A 12768-nucleotide genomic window follows, 5' to 3' on the forward strand; every position below is an offset into this window, starting at 1 on the left:
CTGGTCCCAAAACTGACACCCCTACCGTGGAACCGCACTTGTTATACCCTTCCAGCATAATTATGAACCATTAATAACTACTTTCTGAGTAAGGTTATCCAGCCAGTTATGCACCCACCTTATAGTAGCCCCATCTAAGTTGTATTTACCTAGTTTATTGATAAGGTGGTCATGCAAGATCATATCAAATGCCTTACTAAAGTATAGGTATACCATATCCACTGCTTCTCCCTTATCCACAAGGCTCATTATCCTATCAAAGCTATCAGATTGGTTTGACATGATTTGTTCTTTACAAATCCATGCTGGCTGTTACTGATCACCTTATCTTCCAGATATTTGCAGATGAATTCTTTAATTACTTGCTCCATTATCTTTCCTGACACAGAAGTTAAACTGCCTGGTCTGTAGTTTCCTGGGTTGTTGTTATTTCCCTTTTTAGAGATGGGCACTTCTGCAGTCTTCTGGAATCTCTCCTAACTTCCATGACTTTTCAAAGATGATAGGTAAAGGCTCAAATACCTCCTCACTCAGCTCCTTGAGTGTTTTAGGATACATTTCATCAGGCCCTGGGGACTTGCAGACATCTAACTTTTTTAATTGATTTTTAGCTTGTTATTTAAATTTTATCTTCTAAACCTATCCCAATCCCACTAACATTCATTATGTTAGGCATTTCTTCAGACTTCTCGGTGAAGACTGAAACAAAGTCATTGAGCATCTCTGCCATTTCCAAGTTTACTGTTACTGTTTCTCCCTTCTCACTGACCAGTGGGCCTACCCTGTCCTTGATCGTCCTCTAGCTTCTGATATATTTATAGAATGTCTTTTTGCTTCCCTTTATGCCTGTAGCTAATTTAAACTCGTTTTGTGCCTTTGCTTTTCTAATCTTGTCCCTGAATACCTGTGTTTGTTTATATTCATCCTTTGTAATTTGACCTACTTTCCACTTTTTATATGGCTTTTTTATTTTTAGATCATGCTTTTGGGCCCTTAATAATGTTCCCTTGAAAAACTACCAACTCTCTTCAGTTGTTTTTCCTCTTAGTCTTGCTTCTCAGGGGACCTTACCCACCAGCTCTGAGTTCACTAAAATCTGCCTTCCTGAAATCCATTGTCTCTATTTTGCTGTTCTCTCCTCTACCATTCTTTAGTATCATGAACTCTACGATTTCATGATCACTTTAACCCAGGTTGCCTTCCATTTGCAAATTCTCAAACAGCTCCTCCCTATTTGTTAAAATCAAATCTAGAACAGCTTCCCCCAGTAGCTTTTTCAACCTCCTGGAATAAAAAAAAAGTCTCCAATGCAGTCCAAGAACGTATTGGATAGTCTGTTCCCTGATGTGTTAGTTTTCCAACATATCTCTGGATAGTTGAAGTCCCCCATCACCACCAAATGCTGCCTTTTGGATGATTTTGTGAGATGTTTAAAAAAAGCCTCATCCGGATAGGTGATCAGTAGTAGACCCTTAGCATGACATTGCACTTGTTTTTTACTCCTTTTAACCTAACCTAGACACTCTCAACAAGTCTGTCCCCTACGTCCATCTCCCCCCTCAGTCTAAGTGTATAAGGCAACACCCCTTCCCCCCCCCCACCTATCCTTCTTGAGTAACCTGTACCCTTCTATACCAATATTCCAGTCACGTGTATTATCCCACCAGATCTCTGTGATAACAATTATGCCATCGTTACATTTATTGGCACTTTATTATGTGGCAATAGTTATGTTTATTTAGTTATGTTTATTCCTGCTTATTCCCCATACTCCTTGCATTTGTATACAGGCATCTAAGATGCTGATTTGATTTTGCTCCCCAGATTTGCCTTGTCCCTCCTTTCTCTCTGCTATTATAGCCCATGATCCCTCCTATTTCCGACCCAACTCCCAGGTCTCCATATTCTTCACTTACCTGTGGGCTTTGGTCACTTGCCCCCATCGAACCTAGTTTAAAGCCTCCTCACTAGGTTAGCCAGTCTGCATCCAAATACTCTCTTCCCCCTTCCTCGAAAAGTGAACCCCCTCCCTGCCTAAGTCCTTCTTGGAACACCACCCTGTGGTCAGATGCCAAATCCCTCCTGCTGACACCATCTTTGCAGCCGCATTCACCTCCACCTGTCTCTGCCTGGGCCCCGACCTTTGACAGGAAGGACTGAAGAGAACACCACCTGTGCTCCAAACTCCCTCACCTATACTGCCAGAGGCCTATAGTCACTCTTGATCTGCTCAAGGTCACACCCTGCAGTTTCAGTAGTGCCCACATGGGTAAGAAGCATGGAGTAGTAGTCAGAGCAAGATGATCCTCAACAATGCCTCCAGAACATATCAGATACAGGCCCCTGGTAGGCAGCATCTCTCGCGAGATGACATGTCACCTTCTAATGTCTTCTGAAGCCAGTCATGTAACCCAACTCCACTCCACACAGTTCCCCAGAAGAAGAGTTTATTTTACCTTCAAATGTATTTGGAGCCTTCTCCTCAACATGGATTACCCCTTATAGCTCTCAGGAACCAACCAGCAGTAGCGCAGTGCTGCCCAATGACAATATAGGAAGGAAACCAATACCCAACCAAGCAAGTTGGGACTGGGGAGGTGCAGTCTAAGCAGAGGGAAAATCGGAGTAGGTCTCACTCACAGACAGCTCAGTTCCCAGCATTTATTTAGACACATATGCACCTCTCCTTTCTTTGCCATGCAAACAGACCTTCCTACTAGCACATGGCCATAATACACATGGCTCCCAAAGCTGAGCCAGGACTGCTGCATGTGATCAAAGAGTACTTCTGAATCAGTTCCTCCCAACCTCAAAGCCATTTAAGGGGCAAGTCCAGAGATTCTGGCAGGTGAGGAAAGAGGAATACGTGCTCACAAGTCAGATGCCAATCGGGGTTCCTAACTCATTCTGGGCGTGAAGGACGGCCCAGCCAGCTCCTTAGAAGGAGCCTGCTTTTCAATCACAGATGCACATTCTATGGCTAAAGCAAGTCAGTACTGACACCAGACTAGAACATCTGTATAACTTCATTCTATACTTTGAGAGAGACGGGCCGTGTTTCCAAAAGACACAATTGTAAAGGCAGGAAAGCTTATGCAAAGATGTCAGATGCAAAAATTATGAACAGGACCATTTTCTCTCAAGGATAGCTAGAACAAGAGAGGAAGCACAGGTGCTCAGGAGCTGCATGCAGGTACACTGTCCCTGAATGGTGCAGGGAGTCATTACTGTTTCTCTGTACTTTTTAAAAGCTATAAGGAAAGAGAATTTGGCATTGCCTACAAACAGATTCCAGGAAGCTCTGGCACTGGAGTGGTCTCACAGATCTACCCGAGAGAACACTTTTCGCCAGTCACAGAAATGCCAGAGACAGCATCCTCTTGCATGTACTGTGAAGAGCGCAGGGAGCAAGCTGCTCCACTAACCAGACTCCAGCAGCTCAAGAGACAAGAAAGCAAGAGGACTTGACACTTAAAAGTAGCTTCAATACAGAATTCAGCTGGTTTCTCCTCTAGCCAGGACAGCAGCAGCAGCTTTAAGCAATCAAGATCCTGCAGCTTTTTAAACAGCTCTGCCTCCCTAGTACAAACTGGGCATTTGAGGACTATGGGGGGGGGGGGGGGAGAGAACATCCCAACTCAAGCCAGTTCAGTATCTGTTAGAGATCTAAAAGATACTTGACAAACTCACCGACCTTTTGGTATTCCTGAAGTTAACTTGGTACCCAAGTATGACTGGAGGCCTGCGAGGTGTTGGGATAGCTGGGCGTAGACAGAATGGGTTCAAAGTTGAAGTCCAGGCCTTCTTCATCCATGAGGTCACTGTTGATTATGTAATCCACATCACATTCAAGATTCTCCATGTACATGTCAACATCCAGGTCAGTGGGCAGCCTGTCCTGGCTCATTCCAAAGGACGCAGAACCAACAGATGAGAGAAGTGGCTGCGTACCCAGATGGGCTGCTTGGGCCATCGGTGCTGGGACTGGGGCCTTCAAAGTGGGCATGCTGGCTGTGTTTTGAGGAGATGCCACTACAGAAAGTGTGGACAGAGCACTGGCAGCAACTGGCTCTGACTGCTGCTCCAAAGGCTTTCCTCGTGTGTTCACGGGGCTTGTTTTACTCTGGCTGACCTGTCCACCTAAAAGCAGAAAAGTCTGACTGTTTAGCCTGCTTCCAGTCTGAGGGAGGATTGGATCCACTTGAGTCATCATCACATCGCTGGGAGGTGGAGAGCTTGATGTCAGGAGAGCTTCCAGGCTCTGAGGGCCAGAGAAACGGTTCACAGAGTTCTGCAGTGAGATATCAACAGGGTTAAACAGAGAGGCGCCAAAAGCAGAGGTCTGACCAACTGACTTCTGGGCTCTCAAAGAGAAGCTGGAATCTCTCTGGACTGGTCCACTTGAGGCAGACTGCTGGGTGGGCAGCATAGAAGAACTGGGTGACATCAGGTTTAACCCATCCAGGAGTTCAAGCTCTTCTGTCACAGTTGGTGGGACATTGCTGGATGCACTGGAGTATACTAGAGAAGGGAGAAGCTTTTCATCTGGGAGGTCATCCTGCTCAGGCATGATGGGGGAGAGCCTGGCACTAATGGTACTCGCATTGGAACTGGTTCGAGGCCGAAAACTGGTCCACACGTCGGAGTCCTCGTTATTCCTTGACGATGGGCTCCCAGGCCATTTGGGGAACTGGGAGCCAGGGCTGTCGGCAGTAGCTTCTGAAGCTGCTTGGAGTGAGGCCTTCTTTTTGGATGCTTTACCTCTGACTTTTGCCAGTTTGCTGCTGTTGTCCATTGAGGCAGCTCTCCTCCTTGGTGATTTCCCACTTTTGCCACCTTCAGGATTGAGCATCCACCAAGAACTTTTCCCTGTAGCTTCATTATGCACTTTAATGAACTTGCTGTGCAGGGACAAGTTGTGCCTAATAGAGTTCTGAAAAAAAAACAGAAAAGACAGCACGTTAGCTTCATCTGCATTGATTACATAAAGAGATATGGCTCCTCATAGGAGTCCTGGCATATGCAGCATAGCTATATTCCTGCTACTTTCCACTGTGTAGAGAGACTTGAATTTGTAAAAGAATTTTGAATTTTTTCAGAGGAAACCGATTCCAGACTCAAAGGACAGAGTACCCTTATCTGTGCTAGACAGCATGAGGCCAGCAAAAGATTTAGACAGCATCGTCCTGAAAAAAAACTAATGTTGAAGAATGTTTAAGTGTTAAAGATTTTGTAACAAACAGAAAAATTGAATGCAGAGAGCACAGGCCAGAGACCTTCCATAGCAGGTCTGCAAATTTACCATCAGCATGCAGCAAGACTTAGCATATCCCTTGCAGATACTAGGGATATCAAAATGCAAATAACTGATTAGCCGTGACACCACTGAAATTGTCAGTGGTTACACACGGAGCGGCAGGCAGCTCCCGGGAGCCAGTGCATGCCAGGAGCCAGCTTTTAGCCAGCTCCCACTGGCTTCCGCCTGCCGGCTGTTGCCCCACACTGCTACTTAAAGCCCACTCCCTGCATGCATCAGCTCCTGCCTGCCACCCCGCTCTGCTGCTGCTTCTGTATCTGATACAGAGGGAATAGCTCAGGGTGGCAGGCGGCTCCCTGGGATCTGAGCTGCATGTGACCATTTGAGTAACCAATAAGCATGAGCTTATCAGTTATCTGTTTAAATTGCTACACACTTACAGCCTTAGATACAGCTGTGGCAGGAATATATCATGGTTCAAACCAAACCAAGAGCAATCCTAAGGACGAGATGCTGAGCGGGGAGTGGTTTCTTACAACAGGAGTACAACCTCCATGAACACATTGGCACATCAGTGAAGGAGAAAGACCCTGAACTCCGCCAGACTACCACCACCCTCAAATGCTTAGGCTCGCAGAGAACACAAACGGGGTAACAAAATAAACCTTATTTTATGCCTTCACCTAGTGGCAGACATGAATCACAGCCACACAGCTGGAGGTTCCCAATCACACCACACAAAGAGGGAGCTATGTTTCAAAATTTTTAGAAGTCTGTGTGATCACTATGGGGAAGAAGGAGGGTGGTGATACTATGCCCAGCCAGAAACACAGCATTTGTACCTCCCACTCTGAATACACTCACCCAGGCCTAATCTGATCTTTCCATCTAGCAAGGAATACTTTTCTGCTGTCTTTCTAGTGCTCCTGAAAACGACAAACTGATACAGACACTTCTGTCTGCCAGTATCATATGCAACGGCAGCTGAAGGCCAAGAGTATCCAATGGGTTCTACTTAAACACAAATTTTTCTTCTTCAAATTTCTCAATAGTGGATTTATTTGCACTTACTTTGAACCAGTTAAGGAAGCTACATTTTTCTTGCTTTAAGAGGCTGCCTTTCATTCAATGGAGAGTACTGGGTCTGTCCCGAGTCCCAACGTAGGTATTCCTACAACCAAAGCCTAAATCCAGAACTAGTCAGCCCTGAAGGCATGCAAATTCCTCACAAGAAGTTTTTCACCCTGTGCAGTAGAGATGGTTCTTCGAGAAGTGTGCCCCTGTGGGTCTTGATGCGTCCTCACACCGCTGCTCAGAGATTTTTGCCTAGCAGTGCCTCCTGCGCCACACATGCGCAATAGCTATCTCGTGCTGTTGCTGTGTGCGCACCTAACAGACCTTTTCTACCTGCTCCTTTTGTACCTGAAATCCAATAAAGGACTCTAAGTAGAGGGGAGGAAAGGAGGGTAGTGGAGCACCTGCAGGGGACACATCTCGAAGAACCATCATTACTGCACAGGATGAGTAACAATTTCTTCTCCGTCGAGTGGTGTCCTTGTTGGTGCTCCACTCAGATGACTAAGTAGCAGTACCCGCCCTATGCTGGTGGGCATGGGAGTCATTTATGTGAAGAAGCGATGACCACATCTGTTAGAGTGGTGGTAGGTATAGGTCTTTTCTGTAGGGCATAATGTGCGAAAGGGATAGGAAAACCATGTCGCTGCTCTACAAATGTCCACTAGTGGCACATTATGTAGGAAAGCCATTGATGTGGCCATCACACGTGTGGAGTGAGCCCTAATAATCTGTGGTGGTGGTTTTCCACGAAGCTGGTAAACCATGTATATACAGCTTGCAGTCCACTTGGAAATCCATTATGCCAAGGCAGCTGTTCCCTTAGGGGGATCAGACCAAGAGATGAAGAGTCTGTCTGATTCCCTTGTCTAAGTAGAACATGAGGGCTCATCTGGTATCTAGGGTGTGCAAGATGGATTCTCTTGAAGAGATGTGAGGTTTAGGAAAAAAATGTGGGTAAGTATATGGGTTCACTTAGGTGGAAGTCAGATATAACTTTGGGGAGGAACTTGGGATGAGGCCTGAGTGTGACCTTATCCTTAGTAAAGGCAGTGTATGGTGGATCAGCCATAAGGGCTGCAATTTCGCCCATTTATCTTACAGATGTTATTGCCACTATGAAAGCCGCTCTCATGGATAAGTATTGTGGTGGGACTGTGGCTTAGTGGTGCAAAGGGTGGCCTGGTGAGCATGTCAAGAATGAGATACCAGGTACCGGGGGTGTAAGTTGCGGTGCATTTTCTGCAAGCCTGTTAGGAATCGCTTCGTCATCAGGTGTGCAGAGAGTGAGAGATCATCGACTGGTTCATGGAAAATCGTAACCACCGAAAGATGGACACAAATCAAGCTGATGGAGAGGCCTGCATTGCTGAGGTCCATCAAGTTTTCGAGTACGGTACGTATGCGGGCAGTGTTTGGTTGTAAATGATGAGTGCTACCCCACTGCTGAAAGCGTTTCCATTTGTTTTGGTAGGTGCATCTTGTGGAAGAATGTTGTCTGTTTAATAGCATCCACTTGACACTCTCTGAGCAGGTAAGTTCTTCATTTTGGAACCATGGAGAAGCTATGCTATGAGTTTCAGAGTTTGATGTTCAGGTGGTGGATTTTGCCCCTGTGTTGAGTTAGCAAGTAGGGACTCATGGGGAGAGGGTTCAGTTGGCTTACTGATAGGTAATGTAGATAAGGGAACCAAGGTTGTCTCAGCCAGCAAGGAGTTATCAGAATTACTGTGGCCTGGTCGGAGCGAATCTTGTTGATTACTCTGTAGAGTAGGGGAATTAGTGGGAAAGCACAGGAGTAGGGGAGCAGTCCAGCAAATGTGAAGGCATCTTCCTCCAATCTCTTGCCCTGACCTGCTCAGGAACAGAATCTGTGGCATTTGCGCTTGAATGCTGGAGTGAATAGATCTATGATTGCGAATTCCCACTGTTAAAAAACTAGAAGGAGAACACAGATTGGATTTCCCATTTGTGTTGTTCAGAGAAGTGTCTTCTCAGTTTGTCGGCCCTGGTATCCTGTTGGCCTGGAATGTAAGTGGTAGTTGGGGTTACGTGGTTCTTGTGGCACCAGTTCCAAAATTTGATTGCTTCTACACATAGCGAGCGTGATCGGGCACCCCCCTGCTGATTGATGCAGAACTTAGAGGGTGTGTTGTCCGTAAGGACATTAATGGTTCTACCCTTTACACGTGGAAGGAAGTGAGTGCACGCTTTGAGCTTCAAGATGTTGACATGGCGGTGCATCTCTAGTTGCGACCATATGCCCTGTACCATTCTTGTGCCACAGTGGGCGCCCCAGCCCAGAAGTGATGCATTGATCATGATCACTACTGATGGATCCGGACGATGGAAAAGTACGCCAGCTAGCAGACTGGTTGGGGAAGTCCAACAGTCGCAAGATTGTAGGACCGAGGGTTGGAGAATGAGGCATTTTGCAAGACTGCTGGTTCGGGATGTAGACGGTCGCAAACCAGGACTATAGGCAGTGCATATGTAGCCTCGTGAATAGGATGACAAAAGTTGTGGCTACCACGTGTCCCAGTATTTGAAGACGTGTGTGCGCTGTGGTGAAGGGAGCATGTTTGACTCCCCAGGTGAGGTCACATAACGCTGTCACTGCATCCAAGAGAGCCCCAATGAACTATCTTTTCGGTAGACAAAAGGATACTAGACGATACCAAACGAAATTAATGGGTAGCAGGTTTAAAACTAATAAAATAAAGTTCTTCTTCACACAGCGCACAGTCACCCTGTGGAACTCCTTGCCAGAGGAGTCTGTGAAGGCTAGGACTATAACAGTTTAAAAAAAAAGAGCTAGATAAATTCATGGAGGTTTTGTCCATAAAAGGCTATTAGCCGGGGGGGGGGGGGGTAAGGAATGGTGCCCCTGGCCTCTGTAAGGCTGGAGATGGATGGCAGGAGACAAATGGCTTAATCACTGTCTTTGGTCCACCCCTTCTGGGGCACCTGGCACTAGCCATTTTTGGAAGACAGGCTACTGGGCTAGATGGACCTTTGGTCAGACCTAGTATGGCCATTCTTATGTAGGCTGTAGGGCGGATTTCTGGATATGTGGATATTTATAAGGAGGCCCAGTTAGGTGAAGCAATCTCTGGTAGTGATCATCATGGCTATTGTTTGTTGACATGTGGGCCCCTTGATCAGGCAGTCATTGAGGTAGGCACAAATAATGATGCTTTGGCTACTGAGAAAGGCCGTGACCACAGCTAAAGTCCTGGAAAAATCTTGAGGGGCCATGAAGAGACCAAAAGGGAGGACTCAGAATTGGTAGTGATCTTGACCTACCATGACCTGGAGAAATCTCCCGTGGGCAGGATGTATGGTTATATGGAAATTGAGTCCTGAAGGTTTAGGGCTGAGAACCAGTCCCCTTTGTCCAGTGCTGGCATAATAGTTACAAGCATCACCATTCTGAATTTGCTGTTGGAGAAACTTATTGAGTTTCCAGATATTCAAAACTGACCTCCAGCCGCTTGTTTTCTTGGCAGTTAGAAAGTAGTTGGAATAGAACCCTCTTTCCTGATGATTTGTGGGAACTGGTTCTATTGCCCCTAGGCTCAGTAGCTTTTGTACTTCTGCTTGTAACAGGGGCTCGTGAGAGGGGTCTCTGGAGAGGGTCATTGGGTACAGGATTGGGTGCAGTGGTCCCCAACCTTTTGTGGCTGCCGGGTGCCATGGGGCAGGGCTGCTCACGTGCCGGGCATCCAGGGGCGGGGCCGCTCACGCACCGTGCTTCCGAGGGTGGGGCCACACATGCGCCATGCCCCAAGGGTGGGGGCTGCCCATGCGCCCTGAGCCCAGGGCTGGCACCACGCATGTGCTGCGCGCCCGGGGGGCACTGCATTGGGGACCACTGGGGTAGGGGATATAGATGTAAAAGGGGACTGTGTTGCCCGATTTGATGATTCAAGGACTCACTGATCCGTAGTAATGAGAGCTCATTGTTGGTAAAATGGTCTCAGGCAGTGATGGAAGGTTGTGTTTGGATGCACTGGATCTTTGGGCTGGACGCTCAGACTCCCGCCCAAGACTTTAAATCTGCTGTTTGTGTGAAGTGGGTTGAGTGTTAGAGGACTGGCTGTGTTGAGTCCTTCTGTTGGGACATTACTTGGGCCTGTTATCGTATGGCCTCTGCTGTTGCCTGTGGTAGTTCAAGTCTCTTGGTCTCCGGTACAGGATATGTCTTTGGTTAGGCGGGGTGTACATGCCTAAAGTACAGTGTGCTGCAGGAATCTTTCATTGAATGGAACACCTCATCTGTTTTTGTGGCAAACAGTTGGTTCCTATCAAAGGGGAGGTCCCCCACCTTAGTCTGAAATTCTTTTGGGACTCCTGATGAATATAACCACAATGCTCTGCAAATTACTATTGCTGAAGCTGTGGCCTTAGCTGCTGTATCCGCCACATCCATTGCAGCCTAGAGGGCAATTTTTGCTATGGATTGGCCCTCTTTGATGCTAGACTAGAGATGTGGTTTCTTATTTTCAGGAAGGTCCTGTAAGAGATATTGTAATCTAGAGTAATTGGCATGATCGTAGTTAGCCAGAAAGGCAGTGTAATTTGATATTCTGAACTGGAGTGTGGCAGAGGAGTATACTTTCCAGCCAAAGACCTGCTCGTGGTATTGAGGTGTAGATTTGAATTGGGGGTATTTTGCTTTATGATGAACCGAGTTAATGACCAGTGAATTTGGGTGGGGATGTAAGAAGAGAAAATCCATCTTTTTCGCTGGGACAAAGTATTTTCTGTCTACTCTCTGGTTGATGGGGGGGATAGAGTCTGGTGTTTATCAGAGTACATCCGATGACTCCAAGATGGGCTCATTGATGGGTAATGCTATCGTTGAGGATGCAGCCAGTTGTAGTACTGTAAGTAATTTGTATTGTTTATCTTGCACTTCTTGGAATGTAATGTCTTGAGATTGAACCACTCGTCTGAATAGTTCTTAGAATTGTTTCAGCTCATCTGCTGGTGGAGAGAGAAACACCTGGAAAACTGCCTTGTCTAGACCAGCGAGAGACTGAGGAGCGTGTGAAGAGCTCTCTGAGTAGGAGTGAGGTAAGTTCTCATCGTCATGTACTGAATCTGCCTGGGTTATTACCAAAGGGGGATGAGACGGTGACTGACGAACCGTGGTAGCCGGGTAACGCGTAGCTGTATGCGGTGGTGTAGAGGCTGGTTATCTCGTGAGCAATGGCGATGGGAGGAGTGGGGTGATACTGGTGCCCTGGCTCCCAGAAAGGCCACTGAGGTTGAAGGTGTTGTGGTGGATACAGCCATGGTTGGTTGAGCCATGCAAGTTGTGAGGGTTGTTGAAAGGGATGGTTCTGGATGAAGTGCCATCAAGACACTGATCCCATTGAGGATGAGTGACAAAATGAGAATCTACGGCCCTGCCATGTTCAGTTCAGTGACAGTGGTGTGCGAGTGAGAAGTTTTATCTGCGGTTTGTCTGTACAGGCTAGCAGGAGGTGAAATTGGAGAGCATGGTGAACATACTCCCTGCGCCGGAGGAGGTGGTGTGCCCAACTGTGAGGCTTTTTGTAAATGGCGCATCTTGCTAGCTGCTTTCTTATGCTCCGGTGCTGGAGTGCGCTTTAATTCAGTATGTCTGGTACCAGCTTGTTCAATCGGTGTCGGGACGCCTGTGGGTGTCAGCAGCAATGGCATATTCAGTTGTGTCAGCAACGGTGGATTAGCTGCACCAGTGGATGCCAAATGTTTCGGTTCCAACTCAGTTCTCCTGGCTGAAGTCAATTTATGTTTCTTCATGTGCTGGAAGTTAACTGCACCAGGGATCGGGTAGCTCAGGATGCAGTGGGCAGCGATTGTTCAGGGAAAGCCCGCGACACTCCGAGCCTCTATGGGACAGTGAGCTAACCCTGAAACGGGACACCAGTTGCATCTGTGTCTCCTGGAACTTATCCCCCAGTGGTTGGAAGGATTTCTCTCAGAGAAGATTCTTCAGCCGCATTTTGCAGTCTTTCCTCGCTCCGATTGTCATGTTTAAACAATGCGGGCACTTCTGCGCTACGTGATTTTCACCCAGGCATTTAATACAGGATGCGTGTCCGTCTGAAACCAGCATTGAATCCAGGCATGAATTGCATTTCGTAAGGCCAGGAGGGCATGGCATGTTGAGAGGAATAAAGGAAAAACTGCCGCATCAGCTTTTGTTTGTTTTTAACTGAACAACTAGGTGAAACTTCTTCTAAACTGACTAAACTTATTAACTATTGCTAAACTAACTGCACTATTTCTTTATTTTCGGGCAGAAGGGAGAGCACTGCTGTGACTCCATCGTCAGCCGAGGACGGCAGAAAAGGAACTGAGGGAGGCTCGCACCACACATGCACCTAACAAACAACAGCACAAGATGGGGAGTGCACGAGTGGCGCAGGACGCACTGCTAGGCA

At 47.0% G+C, this 12768-nt stretch overlaps 1 protein-coding gene across 2 annotated transcripts in view; it reads right to left on the reverse strand.

The window, feature by feature from the left end:
• FOXO4 (forkhead box O4) overlaps nt 1-12768 on the reverse strand; it is a 54540-nt gene that overhangs the window by 16205 nt on the left and 25567 nt on the right. The window contains exon 2 of one of the 2 annotated variants that reach the window (XM_075917667.2): nt 3691-4933. In XM_075917667.2, coding sequence (XP_075773782.1) covers nt 3713-4933 — 1221 coding nt within the window. In that variant the 3' untranslated portion in view covers nt 3691-3712. The remainder of the gene's footprint in view (nt 1-3690; nt 4934-12768) is intronic. The other variant, XM_075917666.2, reaches the window with a different exon arrangement.

The sequence above is a fragment of the Pelodiscus sinensis genome, chromosome 13 (assembly GCF_052426305.1).
Source record: "Pelodiscus sinensis isolate ZL-2025 chromosome 13, ASM5242630v1, whole genome shotgun sequence".
Classification (NCBI taxonomy): domain Eukaryota; kingdom Metazoa; phylum Chordata; order Testudines; family Trionychidae; genus Pelodiscus; species Pelodiscus sinensis.